Genomic DNA, 19323 nt, shown 5'->3' with positions numbered 1-19323 from the left:
CATGAGTCAGCTGAGACGCCAGCCGTCACTGCACAATGTAGTGCACTGAATATGTTGAAAACTAAAACACCATCCAAAGTACAATACGAAACGAGAAATGTTGCACAGAATGTAGAGGAAGTAGAAAAATTAATATCAGGACTTGATTTGCAACATGTTACACAGGCGGATAGGAAGGCACTGAGAGGAGTTTTACGAAAATTCCCGAAATTGTTTGCGACAGAGGATGACCAGATTGGTCTCCTTGATAAGATCGAGCACACCATTCCAACTGGTGACCATTTGCCTGTGTACACAAGACAGTGGAGGTTGCCGGAACAGGCAAAGAACATTATCAGGGAGGAGTGCCAGAAAATGTTGAGACAGGGCGTGATAGAGCCTAGTACGTCACCGTGGCTCTCTCCTGTTGTGCTAGTTCGGAAACCGGACGGTAGTTATCGTTTCTGTGTTGACTACCGGAAGGTGAACGAATTAACTAAGGGTGATGTGTATCCGTTGCCCCGAATACAGGAGATAATAGATCAATTTGGTGCTGCTAAGTATTTCTCAACTCTTGACGCAAAATCGGCGTATTGGGCGATTCCGGTGGCAGAACAAGATAGGGAAAAAACAGCATTCTCGGATGGTAGGCACACTTACCAATTCCGTAGGATGCCGTTTGGTTTGAAGACAGCGCCTTCGTCGTTTCAGAGGGCCATCAACTTTATCCTTAGTCCGGTACTGGGTAGGCATTCTTTAGCGTACCTGGATGATGTTGTGATATATTCCAGGACGTTTGAGGAACACCTACAGGACTTGACTGAGACTTTGAAGTTGTTAGATCAGGCAGGTTTCAGGCTGAATGTTCAGAAGTGCACCTTGGCGGCTCAGAAATTCAAATTTCTGGGGTTCCAGGTGTGCCCAGACGGTATCCGACCTGACCCAGATTCGTGCCGCGCCATTGCTGACATGCCTACTCCAAGGACAGCAAAGGACGTGCGTAGGTTTCTGGGGGCGGCCGGATATTTTCGTCGTCATATTGAAGGTTTCGCTGGCATTTCAGCACCCCTGACTGATCTGACAAAGAAAAATGCGAAGTTTGTGTGGAAATCAGAACATGGCGAGGCCTATCGCAAACTGAAAGACCAACTAATCACGACACTGGTATTGGCTATTCCTGATTTTGAGAAAGAGTGGGAAGTGCACACTGACGCCAGCGGTATTGCTATTGGCGGGTGCTTAATTCAGCGAGACGCAGATAATTTACCCCATCCAGTAGCCTATTTCAGTAGGAAGGTCAAAGGACCTGAAGTTCGCTATTCAGCTACGGATCGGGAGGCACTGGCAGTAGTAGAATCAGTTAGGTATTTCGAGCCTTACCTATTTCGGCGGCATTTTGTAATCTACACAGACCATCGAGCATTAACACACATATTTAAAAAGCGAACGAAATGCCCACGAATGTCACGCTGGTCTCACGAACTTTCGGCCCACTCATTCCAGATCTTGTACAAGCCTGGTCCAGCACATGTTGTGCCAGATACGCTAAGTAGAAATATAGCGGCAATGCAGATTAATGAAAATATTGAAACCATTCCATCGGATAAAATGAGAAAATACCAGATGAACGAGCCGAGATGGAAAGAGATTATTGAGTATTTAGAGGGAGGAAAATACCCGAAAAAGAAAAAGAATTTACCTATACATGATTTTGAGATGAAACAGGGCGTCCTGTATTATGTTAATAGCCAGAATGATAGGGCAGTATTTCAGCTAGTTATTCCGGACGCGTTGCGGTCATCAGCGTTAAAGCTTGCACATGCTTCAAAAATTGCAGGGCATCCGGGGATCTTTAAAACGCACTTAAAAGCAAAGTCTCTATTTTATTTTCCAGGATTACTTTCTGAGGTAATCAATTTCGTGAAGTCGTGCCCTCGTTGCCAGAGGAGGAAAGGCACCCTTAAGGTACAAGCCCCACTTCAGGAATTTCCTGAAATTTGTGAACCGTTAGATCGTGTGGGGGCCGATCTGATTGATTTACACCACAGTCATGCGGGTAACAGATACGTGTTGGTGCTAGTTGACCATCTGTCTAGATACACTACACTAGTTGCATTACCTCAGAAGGATTCTCGTACGGTTGCAGATGCGTTCTTGCGTAGGTTCGTTACTGTATTCGGACCTCCTAAAGTTTTAGTCTCTGACCGGGGTCAAGAATTCAATGGGAATATATTTAGAGAAGTTTGTAAGATTTTAGAGACAACTTCGGCTTTTACAACAGCCTACCACCCACAAGCAAACGGAATGACGGAACGGACTAATCGTTCAGTCAAGGATATGCTTGCAATCCTTGCTGAACATGATGCAAACACCTGGGATGAACACCTACCCTATGTTCAGTTCGCCTTGAATACTGCCATCCACCAATCAATTAACACCCAACCACTTCATTTGTTTACTGGTAATTCATGCAATTTCCCGTCAGGTCTGCTTAACAGACATAATGTTGCATACGGGGAGGACTATCCTTCAGAGGTCCTGGGTAAAATGAGAAATGCATGGAATATTGCAGCTGAAGCGTCCAAGAAGGCACGGACTCGGTATGCTCATTTTTATGACAAGAAAGTGCGCCCTCTTGAGTTGAAGGAAGGAAGCCTCGTATTGAGAGTGAATGAGGCTGCGCCCGCCAATCAGAGCAGGAAACTAGCTCCGAGGTGGCGAGGACCCTATAGAGTAATTAAAAGGGCGGGGCCGGTTAATCTTGTTATAAAAGGAGTGTTCGAGGACCAGGTGGAAAGGACAATTCACGTAAATAAATTGAAACATTATCATGCTAGAGAGGAATTAGAACTGCCTTCAGCGGGTCTAGTTCCTGACTCAGCAGTGCTGACTCATGGCTTCACCGACGAGTCAGAAGATGAGGATGACCCTCTGTCATCGCTCATCAGTAGTCAGGTGCAGTCTCGCCACCCTATGGTGACGAGATCTCGCGCTATACAGTAAAGTAACTTCCTTGGTTAGTATAATTTAGTATTCATTAGATTTTCCTGTAAAGGCAATGAGATGTACTATGTCTATACTTGACTCAGGTAGCAACTTTTACCGTGCTCTGGGGTTCCACCTCCACCAAACCCAGAGTATATCTATGCTTCCGCTGTGTTGTGTCTGTCTGTTCCCAGGTCTGATTGGTACACCGACCCAGTTGTTCCAGCCACACGTGAACCCTTGTCTGTAAAGACCGAGGGGGGAGGCACGTTACACAAAGCCCTCCCCCCACCAGACCCAGTAACCCATACATCAGTTACTTTGGGGATGAGTGACTATCCAAGAGTCACCCGGCCGACGCCTCACGTCACTAACGAGGTTGTCAGGGCCAGCGAGCTGTCCACATTATAGCAGTCACCGGAGGTGCCATACAACGCCGGGGTAGCTGTCTCGAGATCACCAATACCCACCTGCTGCGTCATCAAGACTGCAGCCATTCCAGCAGTGTTGGAGGAGAGGTCAAGAAATGGAAAGCGCGTAGCAGTACTCAAGAGTTTCGCCGGAAGATTAATGATTACGTCATCTGAAGTAACAAGAAAGCGGAAGTAAGGCGGTCACAGGTGGAAGGCACGGTTTCCCTACAGAGTACCGGGACTCGCCAATAGAAGGTCGCAAAATTGTCTCCTTTGGCCTAAAGTCGGCGGTACGAGGGTATACACAGTTGGTGTTTACGGCCTAGTAACCTGGTGACATCAAGAAACGCCTGAGATGACGTGAGCAATGATGGAAGACGAGATTCACCTGTTCTGCAAACAAGCAACCCGCCTCTACGACCCTCTAACATCACTCCTGCTAAGAGACACCGTTGGTACATCCAGTCCTGCTCTGCTGTGGTCATCTGCGACGTCAAGTTTAACATCAAGACTACCGTGTGAACTGTGATTGATATGAAGGCGTGTGGACTGTCGAGAGCAAGATTAATGGCCGAAGTAACAGTATTCTACAGCTGTCACTTGGCACTCAGCTCTACTACACTCTGTCGTCATTCAGGAGTACCGGATGGGAGTACAAGAGGACCAGGTATTGATGTCTACACATGGGAAGAAGCAAGATCGACACCGTCATCGTCAGCGACTACATTCAGCATCCAGCAGCATCGATTTTTTTTTTCGATTACTCAATATGAACAATTGATACAAACAACAAAGTTGGCTCTGAACATCTGTGTAAAGAACATCTGGACACTTTTGTTTAAATGTTGAAAAACAGATTTAGAATCAATACTTTTTAAATGTTGAAAAACAGATTTAAAATAATTCTGGTATAATATACGAAAATTTTACTCTATAAATTGGTCAGTAATCAAAATCGAAGCCCCCTGTGTAATTGTCTCAGCCCAGAACAAACGGTTATGGAAAATTATGTTGTGCTATTTTTTTCAGAATGTTTGAACACAGGAGAGGCGGACCAATATAAACATTGACACTTCTAGTGAGTGAGAACACTTGGCTGTACAGTCAGCTGAAACTTGTGATATAGTATAGGAATTTTTTTTTTATTTTTAGATACATGTAATAAACATTAGGTGTGTTCCTTAACATGTCAAGGTTGACATTGATGGGGAGTGGTTAGTACACGGATGTGAGCTTGATAGTTCCGTAGTACGCTCCCGGATGACAAAGTTCAGTCTGATGATATAACTTTAATGTTTGTTTGAGCACGGTGTGGCCGGCTCTAGAGGACACATGGACTTGGCTAGTGAAGAGCCAAGAGAGTTTAATAGCTAGTTTTTGATGGTAGAGTAGGGACATGTTATTTAGCTATGTCAGTAAGGATAGGATGTATGTTTCCTGATATTGGAGGATTGCTGTCAGTTGACAGCTGAGAAAAATTTGAACATGTTTATTATGATGGACTATTATTTGTCAAATTTTATTAGTTAGGTTAGCTTTTGTTTGTGGCATGAGTTGAATTGTGGGTTTGGATACTAAACCTCGTGAATTTTAACAAATTAACAAGGTTTACTAAGTGCTTGTGCGGGGGGGGGGTTGTAACAAACTAGGCTGTTGTAAGAATTATCCAGAGTGGTTTATCGACAAAAGAGAATGGGAAGCTGAGCCGCATGGTGACCTGACCCCCAGGGGAATTCGCGGTGGAAATAACCGACGCTTTGTTCATAGCTGCGTATAATGAATCATCCTATAGTATTCAGTAATTTAGAGAAAATTAGCCTTTATTCATTTTGCATTAAAATTGTATTGTATAATAGTACTGGATACAATATCAAGAGTATTCTAATTATTGAGTTTAAGTCACCATCAGTGACGTCACGAATCAGATCTAACTTTTAAGGCGGAGTGACCGGCGGTCATAGGTCATCAGGGGTTGACAGGTCTACTATTTCTCAAAGTTTTAATAACCATTTTTGTGATCGGGAACAGCTCTGCCGTTAGATGTTTGTAATTTAATTCAGTAAAATAATTCAACCAGTCTGGATCAATTAAGTACAACAGAGGTTAATTGTTATAACTTAAACCTTGCTAGTAACTGGGTAGGACTTTGACTAGGCGGAAGGATACAATACTCTGTCTGGGGTAGTCCAGACAAGGAAAAAATCAGTGTGATCTGCCGAGCAGCTGGGAGAGGTCAAACATCTTACCTCTCCCCGAGACCAGCCCAACACCTAGAGCTGGAAAACATAGAGGTATAGTTGCTATGGTTATGTATAGAAATAGTCTCATTTGCCACTCAGGTCAAGTAGGGAGTGTTAAAGTGATAGGGAGTGAACATTTTTAGATTTTGTTTTAGTTTTCTTTTAATAAATTAAATTTGTTAATAATTTGCATTTTTATTGTCTCCATTTGGTTATGTGTATACTTGTCCTGGTCACGTGGTCCACACGAGGCAGAGTTGTATTGGGCGCCGATTCTAACATCGAATCGGAATTATCATTACCGCGTAATTTATTCCACACTCAAGGTCATCGTATATAGTGGGGATCAAGCCCCAAGGTTGATTAATTAGCGTGATCGATCCAGACCTCGATCATTGCTCTGTAGAGCTGGTCTGGTGGTGGCAGCATAGAGGCGACTCTAGGGTTTTGCTCAGAGCTTCGGTCACGTCATACTGGGTGTAGAATCCTAAGTCGGTCAATTTGTCTTAGGACCACGTGGCGTGGAGTTGGCTTTGGTAAAAGTTTTGGAGTCCCTTGGTAGAGAATAAAAAAGTAAGAATACGGGTAGAGGGAGTAGAAGGTAGAGAAGTAAAGAGAGGGGAACCCCGAACCCGTGTTACAATGGTGCACAGCGGTGGTTTCAACAATTTTGTTTGAAATTGTTGAAAGGCTCACGCGTCTAGCCGTTCGAACACGTGCGCGGATGCTAAGGAGACAGCCGCGGGCCAGGATTAGCAGTGCGCCCCACAAGTGCGTTTGAGTGGGGATTGGCGAATCTTGGGTCATGCGGGCTGATATGATTAAGGTTTAGTTAGTAAGATTAGGTTGTTAAAATTAGATTTATTGAAAAGGAGACCGCTCCGAGTTGATTGGACTGGGTACCATACTCGACCCATTGCAATTAATTCAGAGGTGTTGGGAGCCGCCATACTCTCAACAGCAGTTCCTTGAGGGCTGTCGGGGGCGGATATATCTGTGGGACGCCAGTAGATAGTCCGAGGGCGTTATTAGACGACCCAAAACGCTAGGAAAAACGTAATCCGTGAAGGGCGTTGCGGCCTCCGAGGGACGGACTAGTAACCTACCTAGCAGCGATTCAACAACTAAGTGATCGCACACTTAGTGGAGGTTGAGTCGTCCCTAGTCATAATTGTTGCTGAAAGCTGCGTGTCGCTCTGTTGGAACCTAGAGGGTGTGGCCCCTAGGCTAGGTGTGGCACGGCGAGCCGGTAGGAGCAATTATAAGATTAAGTCGAGTGCATTTTTGAATTAAGTATACTTCAATTTATAAAGTAATTTCCGTTTATTTGCGTTGTTCTAGATTAATTTTTTCCCTTACATTCAATCCCCGGTTAAAATTTTTCCCAAGTGTTTAGCGTTTTCTTGCATATTAGGCTAAGTGCGTACGTTAAGTTTTGTTATTCCCTGTTCTGTTAGTCTAAGTCAGAGGCGTTGTTAATCCTCTGGACTTAGGGCTATATGTCGGTCACGATAGATAAGTGAAGGAGTTTAAGGGATAGTAAGTTGCGTGTAAATGTTATTTGTCCGTGGAATATTTCTAAGTATTTCGGGATAAGTTTTCGGCTAAGTCAATGTCGGAAAGTCGTTAACTGTAATTAATTTGTATTCGTGGGTCACGTGTATGATCTGGGTATCATTAGGATTCCCCAGTCGATGCGGATGATATTTTCTAGTTTTTACCAGTAAGACGGTAAAATTGTGTTTGTAGACTTAGAATTCTGTTTTCAGTAGAAACGTAGGTGGAAAATTTTCTAAGTCCAGCTTGGGCTAGAATCTGACTTTTTGGCGGAAATTCGAATTTTCATGTTTTGTGTATATTCTGGGGGTCAGTATTACTCTCTAGTGCGCGCAAGGGACGTAATTCTGTCCGTAAACATTAAACAGTGATAATTACGTTTTTGCCGAATTTAGTTATTTTTCGAGAAAATCGTGTCGTAATTTTGTCAGAGTCCATTTGAGGTGAAAATCTCTGATTTTGACGAAAATTCGAATTAGTGAGTGTTGAAACCGCCCGATGTGTCAGTATTGTTCTGCATACAACGTCAGTAGTAAATAATAACGTATTTATATCTGGAAACGAGAAACCCAAATTTTTGTGAATTAAAGGAGTTTTGTGATATTTGGGGTGATAGAAATTTTTTTTCCCTCGGAGTCAGAAAAATTGGCAGAGTCCAGCAATTGAGTAAAAACGCAGTTTTTTATAAAAATTCAATTTTTGGTAAGTATATATAGGTCCTGGGTGTCTATATTAATCGCTAGAGCGGTTTATTAACGTAAAACTAGTTATTTTCCTTCAGAACAAAAATTTTGATTTTTCAGCGTTTAAGCGAAAAAGCGCGGGACTTAGTTTTTTTCAGCGCAGCTGGTCCCGCTCCATCAGTCATCAGGGGCCACGCTGCTCACTTCAAGCGCGTTTAGTATTCAAGTACAGTAAATATTCTTTATTAATCCATCACGAGTGCTGCGCGTTAGTTGCGTTATCATTTAAATTGTTTTATATAAATTAGATTCCTTAATTTTTTTTAACGTAAAGGACTTAGGTTTCAGCAATAGAACTGCGGGATATTTCACGGTCAGACACGAGTGCGGGGCAGACACTCATTCATTGGATTCACTTCAGCGATTCTCTCGATAAATCGGTGTATTTCCTATTTTGGGAATTTAGTAGTTTTCTCTTAGAAAAGAGTTGTGATTTTTTTTATTTCTATTTGTGTAAGATCACGGTTGTAGTGAGTCCGGGTCGAGGGTGTACTAAAGGGTAGTTTAGAAGAGACGTGGCACACCAGGAATCACAGAAAATGTTTAACCCAGATAATGACCAGTCAGTAGGGACCAGTGGGAATGGGAGTGTAGAGGATAGAACCTCTTCCGACACCACTGGGGACCGCTCAGGTAGCTCAACTGGCACCACAGGTGGGGCCAGTGGGACTGAAGCGACGAGTTCACGGGTTCTGCATGGGACTGGGCAGTCGAGGGTATCTTTCCATCCCTGGAGAGATACTATTATTGACATGAGTGGGGAGTCTTGCGAGGAGTCGTCCCATGAGTGGGGAGAGCCGTCTTGGGTTCCCCCACAAATAACATCGACGCCATGCCAGCAGGGTAGACAGGGGGCCTCAGTTAGTATGGCAGGACGTCCCACTTCGCTCGGTAGAGAACAGCAACCCGTTCAACGGGAATATGAACAACCACACCAACAGCAGGAACTACCCAACATTACACCAATACCACAGCACCCACAACACCTAGGTACACCTCATCCGTCACTACAACAACCCCAACCCCACCTCCCATACCTACCCCATCCTCAATTCCCATACCAACCCTTCCCCCAACCCCAGGCCACTCCATACCCATTCCAACCCCAGGCCACCCCATACCCATACCCATACCCATTCCAACCCCAGGCCACCCCATACCCATTCCAACCCCAGGCCACCCCATACCCATACCCATTCCAACCCCAGGCCACCCCATACCCATTCCAACCCCAGGCCACCCCATACCCACCCCAACCTCAATCCACACCCCAACCCGAGGCCACCCACACCATACCTCAGCCTCAACCCCAACCTCAATCCACACCCCAACCCGAGGCCACCCACACCATACCTCAGCCTCAACCCCAACCTCAATCCACACCCCAACCCGAGGCCACCCACACCATACCTCAGGCCAAACCCCATCCTCAACCCAGTTCCCAACCCCGGGACCCACCCATTGCCAGTAGCTCCGCGTCACATACAGAGGGACTTGTGAGTCTGATTCCCAAGTTGACTCTGCCGACACTCAGAGGTAGGGAGTTGTCGCTTATTAAGGTGGAACGCAACCGCCAGGTGGAAGACTGGCTTTGTGAAATTGGTTCGATGCTAGAAGCTGTCCCGGGGGATAGATCGAAAATTGCTCTCGCTATGGGGGCTTGCGTGCACGTAGCCGGTCCACTGGCGGGATTTACAGAGTTTCAGCACCTGACATCTTGGCCTCAGTTTGTCCAAGCGATTAGGGACAGATTCAAAGACAAGGTTTCAGAGGATGAGGCTTACTTTTATCTCGAGTCACTTAAGAGGGATGACCGAAGCACTGTCAAGGATTTCGGGTCAATATTAAAGAGAAGGGTTGACGACCTCACTAAGGAACTGGGGTTCGATTCGAGTCAGGCAGAGCAATTCGCTAAAGAGTTGTTCTGCAAAACGTTACCTTCCGATATGGGGCCATTGTTCCTTGCGGGGAGAGCGGGGGTGAGTTATAATGACCTAGTCCAACAGGCCGCCACAGCCCTAGACAGGCAGACGCGCGCAGGGACATCGGGCACTCAGTTGTCGCCATACGTAGAGGCGGTAAGTAAAGGCGAGGGAGCCAAGCCGAGTCACTGTGGCGCGGGTTCATCAGGCAGGAGGCAGCCCTCAGCGGCAAGTTCGAGCCACCCTGCGCGGGGTAACAACAGGGATCCGCGTAGGTGTTACTCCTGCGGGATGCGTGGGCACATACAGAGGGACTGTAAAGTCACTATTACGAGAGCATGAAAGCAGTCTCCTAGTGATGGTAGGCCTACTTTTGAGGTGAAAGTGGAAGGTGTGAGATTGACAGCTTTTGTTGATACAGGAAGCCAGGCAACGGTAATTAAAAAGTCAGCCTTCAGCAATTTTAAGTATGCACGTCTTCAACGTTGCGCAAAGACATTAACAGCAGTCAATGGGGAAAAGATTGAGATCGTAGGTCAAGGTACAGTTAATTTTGAGATTGATGGGGAATTGCAGCCTCACACATGTACGATCGTAGAGAACCTTGATTTTCCTGGTCACATCTTAGTGGGAACTGATTTTCTGTCGCGATTTGATTATTCCTTGTCTGCTCAAAAAGGGGCTAGGAACTGCAGGTTGCAGTTGGGACAGACTTCCTACCCAGTGGAGATGATCGACCATCCCCCAGTTGTAGCTTCAATTAAGAGGAAGCTGAAATATAATGCGCACTATCCAAAATTGATTTTTAAGTCTCTTCCAGACACAGTTAAGAGGTCATGCGCCTTGCATGCATTGACCAAACAGAGTTGCCCACCACATTCTGTTAAATTTATTAAAGTAGCCGTGGGACGTCACATACAACCAGGTACCACCCTTCAGGTGGCTGGGAGATGTGATAGTTTATTAATTCCTCATCACTTAGTTGTAGTGCTCGATAAAGGTGCACTCATTCCAGTTGTCAATCTTTCACATAAGACTTTTCGCTTCAGGGCAGGTGATAGGGTATCTCAGGGAACCATGGTGGAGGACACAGAAATCTTTCACCATGAGTCAGCTGAGACGCCAGCCGTCACTGCACAATGTAGTGCACTGAATATGTTGAAAACTAAAACACCATCCAAAGTACAATACGAAACGAGAAATGTTGCACAGAATGTAGAGGAAGTAGAAAAATTAATATCAGGACTTGATTTGCAACATGTTACACAGGCGGATAGGAAGGCACTGAGAGGAGTTTTACGAAAATTCCCGAAATTGTTTGCGACAGAGGATGACCAGATTGGTCTCCTTGATAAGATCGAGCACACCATTCCAACTGGTGACCATTTGCCTGTGTACACAAGACAGTGGAGGTTGCCGGAACAGGCAAAGAACATTATCAGGGAGGAGTGCCAGAAAATGTTGAGACAGGGCGTGATAGAGCCTAGTACGTCACCGTGGCTCTCTCCTGTTGTGCTAGTTCGGAAACCGGACGGTAGTTATCGTTTCTGTGTTGACTACCGGAAGGTGAACGAATTAACTAAGGGTGATGTGTATCCGTTGCCCCGAATACAGGAGATAATAGATCAATTTGGTGCTGCTAAGTATTTCTCAACTCTTGACGCAAAATCGGCGTATTGGGCGATTCCGGTGGCAGAACAAGATAGGGAAAAAACAGCATTCTCGGATGGTAGGCACACTTACCAATTCCGTAGGATGCCGTTTGGTTTGAAGACAGCGCCTTCGTCGTTTCAGAGGGCCATCAACTTTATCCTTAGTCCGGTACTGGGTAGGCATTCTTTAGCGTACCTGGATGATGTTGTGATATATTCCAGGACGTTTGAGGAACACCTACAGGACTTGACTGAGACTTTAAAGTTGTTAGATCAGGCAGGTTTCAGGCTGAATGTTCAGAAGTGCACCTTGGCGGCTCAGAAATTCAAATTTCTGGGGTTCCAGGTGTGCCCAGACGGTATCCGACCTGACCCAGATTCGTGCCGCGCCATTGCTGACATGCCTACTCCAAGGACAGCAAAGGACGTGCGTAGGTTTCTGGGGGCGGCCGGATATTTTCGTCGTCATATTGAAGGTTTCGCTGGCATTTCAGCACCCCTGACTGATCTGACAAAGAAAAATGCGAAGTTTGTGTGGAAATCAGAACATGGCGAGGCCTATCGCAAACTGAAAGACCAACTAATCACGACACCGGTATTGGCTATTCCTGATTTTGAGAAAGAGTGGGAAGTGCACACTGACGCCAGCGGTATTGCTATTGGCGGGTGCTTAATTCAGCGAGACGCAGATAATTTACCCCATCCAGTAGCCTATTTCAGTAGGAAGGTCAAAGGACCTGAAGTTCGCTATTCAGCTACGGATCGGGAGGCACTGGCAGTAGTAGAATCAGTTAGGTATTTCGAGCCTTACCTATTTCGGCGGCATTTTGTAATCTACACAGACCATCGAGCATTAACACACATATTTAAAAAGCGAACGAAATGCCCACGAATGTCACGCTGGTCTCACGAACTTTCGGCCCACTCATTCCAGATCTTGTACAAGCCTGGTCCAGCACATGTTGTGCCAGATACGCTAAGTAGAAATATAGCGGCAATGCAGATTAATGAAAATATTGAAACCATTCCATCGGATAAAATGAGAAAATACCAGATGAACGAGCCGAGATGGAAAGAGATTATTGAGTATTTAGAGGGAGGAAAATACCCGAAAAAGAAAAAGAATTTACCTATACATGATTTTGAGATGAAACAGGGCGTCCTGTATTATGTTAATAGCCAGAATGATAGGGCAGTATTTCAGCTAGTTATTCCGGACGCGTTGCGGTCATCAGCGTTAAAGCTTGCACATGCTTCAAAAATTGCAGGGCATCCGGGGATCTTTAAAACGCACTTAAAAGCAAAGTCTCTATTTTATTTTCCAGGATTACTTTCTGAGGTAATCAATTTCGTGAAGTCGTGCCCTCGTTGCCAGAGGAGGAAAGGCACCCTTAAGGTACAAGCCCCACTTCAGGAATTTCCTGAAATTTGTGAACCGTTAGATCGTGTGGGGGCCGATCTGATTGATTTACACCACAGTCATGCGGGTAACAGATACGTGTTGGTGCTAGTTGACCATCTGTCTAGATACACTACACTAGTTGCATTACCTCAGAAGGATTCTCGTACGGTTGCAGATGCGTTCTTGCGTAGGTTCGTTACTGTATTCGGACCTCCTAAAGTTTTAGTCTCTGACCGGGGTCAAGAATTCAATGGGAATATATTTAGAGAAGTTTGTAAGATTTTAGAGACAACTTCGGCTTTTACAACAGCCTACCACCCACAAGCAAACGGAATGACGGAACGGACTAATCGTTCAGTCAAGGATATGCTTGCAATCCTTGCTGAACATGATGCAAACACCTGGGATGAACACCTACCCTATGTTCAGTTCGCCTTGAATACTGTCATCCACCAATCAATTAACACCCAACCACTTCATTTGTTTACTGGTAATTCATGCAATTTCCCGTCAGGTCTGCTTAACAGACATAATGTTGCATACGGGGAGGACTATCCTTCAGAGGTCCTGGGTAAAATGAGAAATGCATGGAATATTGCAGCTGAAGCGTCCAAGAAGGCACGGACTCGGTATGCTCATTTTTATGACAAGAAAGTGCGCCCTCTTGAGTTGAAGGAAGGAAGCCTCGTATTGAGAGTGAATGAGGCTGCGCCCGCCAATCAGAGCAGGAAACTAGCTCCGAGGTGGCGAGGACCCTATAGAGTAATTAAAAGGGCGGGGCCGGTTAATCTTGTTATAAAAGGAGTGTTCGAGGACCAGGTGGAAAGGACAATTCACGTAAATAAATTGAAACATTATCATGCTAGAGAGGAATTAGAACTGCCTTCAGCGGGTCTAGTTCCTGACTCAGCAGTGCTGACTCATGGCTTCACCGACGAGTCAGAAGATGAGGATGACCCTCTGTCATCGCTCATCAGTAGTCAGGTGCAGTCTCGCCACCCTATGGTGACGAGATCTCGCGCTATACAGTAAAGTAACTTCCTTGGTTAGTATAATTTAGTATTCATTAGATTTTCCTGTAAAGGCAATGAGATGTACTATGTCTATACTTGACTCAGGTAGCAACTTTTACCGTGCTCTGGGGTTCCACCTCCACCAAACCCAGAGTATATCTATGCTTCCGCTGTGTTGTGTCTGTCTGTTCCCAGGTCTGATTGGTACACCGACCCAGTTGTTCCAGCCACACGTGAACCCTTGTCTGTAAAGACCGAGGGGGGAGGCACGTTACACAAAGCCCTCCCCCCACCAGACCCAGTAACCCATACATCAGTTACTTTGGGGATGAGTGACTATCCAAGAGTCACCCGGCCGACGCCTCACGTCACTAACGAGGTTGTCAGGGCCAGCGAGCTGTCCACATTATAGCAGTCACCGGAGGTGCCATACAACGCCGGGGTAGCTGTCTCGAGATCACCAATACCCACCTGCTGCGTCATCAAGACTGCAGCCATTCCAGCAGTGTTGGAGGAGAGGTCAAGAAATGGAAAGCGCGTAGCAGTACTCAAGAGTTTCGCCGGAAGATTAATGATTACGTCATCTGAAGTAACAAGAAAGCGGAAGTAAGGCGGTCACAGGTGGAAGGCACGGTTTCCCTACAGAGTACCGGGACTCGCCAATAGAAGGTCGCAAAATTGTCTCCTTTGGCCTAAAGTCGGCGGTACGAGGGTATACACAGTTGGTGTTTACGGCCTAGTAACCTGGTGACATCAAGAAACGCCTGAGATGACGTGAGCAATGATGGAAGACGAGATTCACCTGTTCTGCAAACAAGCAACCCGCCTCTACGACCCTCTAACATCACTCCTGCTAAGAGACACCGTTGGTACATCCAGTCCTGCTCTGCTGTGGTCATCTGCGACGTCAAGTTTAACATCAAGACTACCGTGTGAACTGTGATTGATATGAAGGCGTGTGGACTGTCGAGAGCAAGATTAATGGCCGAAGTAACAGTATTCTACAGCTGTCACTTGGCACTCAGCTCTACTACACTCTGTCGTCATTCAGGAGTACCGGATGGGAGTACAAGAGGACCAGGTATTGATGTCTACACATGGGAAGAAGCAAGATCGACACCGTCATCGTCAGCGACTACATTCAGCATCCAGCAGCATCGATTTTTTTTTTTCGATTACTCAATATGAACAATTGATACAAACAACAAAGTTGGCTCTGAACATCTGTGTAAAGAACATCTGGACACTTTTGTTTAAATGTTGAAAAACAGATTTAGAATCAATACTTTTTAAATGTTGAAAAACAGATTTAAAATAATTCTGGTATAATATACGAAAATTTTACTCTATAAATTGGTCAGTAATCAAAATCGAAGCCCCCTGTGTAATTGTCTCAGCCCAGAACAAACGGTTATGGAAAATTATGTTGTGCTATTTTTTTCAGAATGTTTGAACACAGGAGAGGCGGACCAATATAAACATTGACACTTCTAGTGAGTGAGAACACTTGGCTGTACAGTCAGCTGAAACTTGTGATATAGTATAGGAATTTTTTTTTTATTTTTAGATACATGTAATAAACATTAGGTGTGTTCCTTAACATGTCAAGGTTGACATTGATGGGGAGTGGTTAGTACACGGATGTGAGCTTGATAGTTCCGTAGTACGCTCCCGGATGACAAAGTTCAGTCTGATGATATAACTTTAATGTTTGTTTGAGCACGGTGTGGCCGGCTCTAGAGGACACATGGACTTGGCTAGTGAAGAGCCAAGAGAGTTTAATAGCTAGTTTTTGATGGTAGAGTAGGGACATGTTATTTAGCTATGTCAGTAAGGATAGGATGTATGTTTCCTGATATTGGAGGATTGCTGTCAGTTGACAGCTGAGAAAAATTTGAACATGTTTATTATGATGGACTATTATTTGTCAAATTTTATTAGTTAGGTTAGCTTTTGTTTGTGGCATGAGTTGAATTGTGGGTTTGGATACTAAACCTCGTGAATTTTAACAAATTAACAAGGTTTACTAAGTGCTTGTGCGGGGGGGTTGTAACAAACTAGGCTGTTGTAAGAATTATCCAGAGTGGTTTATCGACAAAAGAGAATGGGAAGCTGAGCCGCATGGTGACCTGACCCCCAGGGGAATTCGCGGTGGAAATAACCGACGCTTTGTTCATAGCTGCGTATAATGAATCATCCTATAGTATTCAGTAATTTAGAGAAAATTAGCCTTTATTCATTTTGCATTAAAATTGTATTGTATAATAGTACTGGATACAATATCAAGAGTATTCTAATTATTGAGTTTAAGTCACCATCAGTGACGTCACGAATCAGATCTAACTTTTAAGGCGGAGTGACCGGCGGTCATAGGTCATCAGGGGTTGACAGGTCTACTATTTCTCAAAGTTTTAATAACCATTTTTGTGATCGGGAACAGCTCTGCCGTTAGATGTTTGTAATTTAATTCAGTAAAATAATTCAACCAGTCTGGATCAATTAAGTACAACAGAGGTTAATTGTTATAACTTAAACCTTGCTAGTAACTGGGTAGGACTTTGACTAGGCGGAAGGATACAATACTCTGTCTGGGGTAGTCCAGACAAGGAAAAAATCAGTGTGATCTGCCGAGCAGCTGGGAGAGGTCAAACATCTTACCTCTCCCCGAGACCAGCCCAACACCTAGAGCTGGAAAACATAGAGGTATAGTTGCTATGGTTATGTATAGAAATAGTCTCATTTGCCACTCAGGTCAAGTAGGGAGTGTTAAAGTGATAGGGAGTGAACATTTTTAGATTTTGTTTTAGTTTTCTTTTAATAAATTAAATTTGTTAATAATTTGCATTTTTATTGTCTCCATTTGGTTATGTGTATACTTGTCCTGGTCACGTGGTCCACACGAGGCAGAGTTGTATTGGGCGCCGATTCTAACATCGAATCGGAATTATCATTACCGCGTAATTTATTCCACACTCAAGGTCATCGTATATAGTGGGGATCAAGCCCCAAGGTTGATTAATTAGCGTGATCGATCCAGACCTCGATCATTGCTCTGTAGAGCTGGTCTGGTGGTGGCAGCATAGAGGCGACTCTAGGGTTTTGCTCAGAGCTTCGGTCACGTCATACTGGGTGTAGAATCCTAAGTCGGTCAATCGTCTTAGGACCACGTGGCGTGGAGTTGGCTTTGGTAAAAGTTTTGGAGTCCCTTGGTAGAGAATAAAAAAGTAAGAATACGGGTAGAGGGAGTAGAAGGTAGAGAAGTAAAGAGAGGGGAACCCCGAACCCGTGTTACAGATAGGTGTTACAGGACGAGTTGTTTTTGAGAAATATGTTTTAAAATATATATATCTGCTGCTAGCTTGGAGATTTTAAACACACATTCTGTCATGATGATTGGAGATATACGGTTCCAATAATTCATATGTTCATATGTAACAGTGATCTTTGGTGATACACTAAAAATTATTAGTACGAATAATCAAACTCTAGATTTGGGCGCTAACAGTCTTTCTCACAATTTACATAGTCTTTTTCTTATTACTAAAGTGAATTTAAACAAATAGTTAGGCAAAGAATAAAGTGTACAAACAGATAAATGGGCATAATCAGGGTATATTAATAGGGCCTTCTGCTTATTGATTGGCAACGTGACTGAAGGGTATATGTGGATAAACAGGTATAATAATAGGGGTATAATAACAGGTATAATAATAGGGGTATAATTAAACAATAGATCAGTTTATAATATATTTAGGAATGATATGGGCAAGGGGTGTGAAGATTGCGATAATTTCCTTCTTTTTTATGTATAGACCTTATACAGCTTATTCCATTTGCAAAGTGGTAATTAATGGGTGGTTGAACATGGTTGTAAATAAATAGGAGATACTAAATGGTTCCCCCAAAATGCTTTCTGCAATTTCATTCTTACGTTTAATATTCAATCGTTTAACTAGAAATATTCTTTGAAAATGAGATTTGATATTAAATAATTGAAAATGGGATTAAATATGTACTATAAAAAATGGACTTATTGGGAGAAGATGATGACTGTGTGGCTGATGACATCACTGATCATTAGGGATGACTGGAACTGTGTGCCTGGCCGAGGTTTAGGGATGACTGAATGGGGCCATTTAATCTTCATGGACAAATGTCAGAGGTCAGAAAAAAGGCGTCTAATCTCCACGGAAAAAAATCAGGGATCAGAAGAGAACCATCACCCATGTTTTTGGAAAAAAATAATAACCCAATTGGGTGCAATCACCCACGTTCAAGGAAAATATTCAGGAGCCATCGGGATGCTGTGACCCCATGTTCATGGAAAAATATCAGGGGCCAATGGGATGCCGTTGAAACAAATGGAAATGGCTCCCCATAGTCTCGGTTTATACTACTAAAAAGCATATCGCAGTCATGTGCCAACATAAATCAGTCATAAACCACCATACCAGTCCCGTCCCGGCATACCACAATCATATGTTAGCATATTGCAGTCATTCGCCAGCATAATGAGGTAAGATCCGCTCACTGTGTATATAATGATCTGCAGATTTGGCCTCACTGGAGTTGCTGGATGTATCAAGTAATAAACTGGCTGAGCTACCCACCGATCTTTGGAGCCTCACCAACCTCACTCACCTCTACCTGGGCGATAATAAACTCAGCGACGCACACACCTTCAACATCTCGAACCTCGTGAGTACATTCACTCCTACCGCACCCTTATATATTTGTATATATAGGGAAATTTATTGTACAAAAATACATGATAAAAATGTGGCCTTAAAACATACACAACACAATATGCATGTATATATATATATGTATATATGTATACATATATATATATATATATATATATATATATATATATATATATATATATATATATATATATATATTTCATTGAATATGACCGCATATTCTGTATTTATTATTTTCTGGTTTAGGGCTTCTATCCCTCTAACTAACTATTTTCTTAGCATCAGGGCTTAATTGAAATAGGAGTTCTCCAAAACTCATTTTCGTACTTTTAAGGTGAAGAAAAGAAGTGATTTACTATAGAGTGTATTACACTTATTTGTATAATTTGCACGACGTTTCGAACCTCCATGGTTCATTCTCAAGTGAACAGATCTTACAATACTAGTTGATTTTATACCCGCATTAGGTCAGGTGATAATACAATGAAGGTGAAAACATGGGGGGATACATAAGGGATAAACATAGGGGCTGCAGAAGGCTTATTGGCCCATACGAGGCATCTCCTATCTAAACACAAAGATTAATCCAGTGCAATTGGCCTGTTATGTTGGACATTGTCTTCTGTGTTGGCATCGATATGTTCTTGTCTTGTCCTTACTCTCATGGTGGGTAGAGTAAATAGTTCCGTGATTTGGGTGTTCATGGTAGGT

At 43.9% G+C, this 19323-nt stretch overlaps 1 protein-coding gene across 1 annotated transcript in view; it reads left to right on the top strand.

The window, feature by feature from the left end:
- Positions 1 to 19323, top strand: part of LOC138354441 (platelet glycoprotein V-like) — a 68903-nt gene that overhangs the window by 13903 nt on the left and 35677 nt on the right. Inside the window, exons 2-3 of the mRNA XM_069308632.1 lie at positions 17950 to 18061; positions 18459 to 18604. Of these exons, the coding sequence (XP_069164733.1) occupies positions 17950 to 18061; positions 18459 to 18604 (258 nt within the window). The remainder of the gene's footprint in view (positions 1 to 17949; positions 18062 to 18458; positions 18605 to 19323) is intronic.

This window comes from Procambarus clarkii, chromosome 63, assembly GCF_040958095.1.
Source record: "Procambarus clarkii isolate CNS0578487 chromosome 63, FALCON_Pclarkii_2.0, whole genome shotgun sequence".
Classification (NCBI taxonomy): Eukaryota; Metazoa; Arthropoda; class Malacostraca; order Decapoda; family Cambaridae; genus Procambarus; species Procambarus clarkii.
This window is presented reverse-complemented; position numbering and strand designations above follow the sequence as displayed.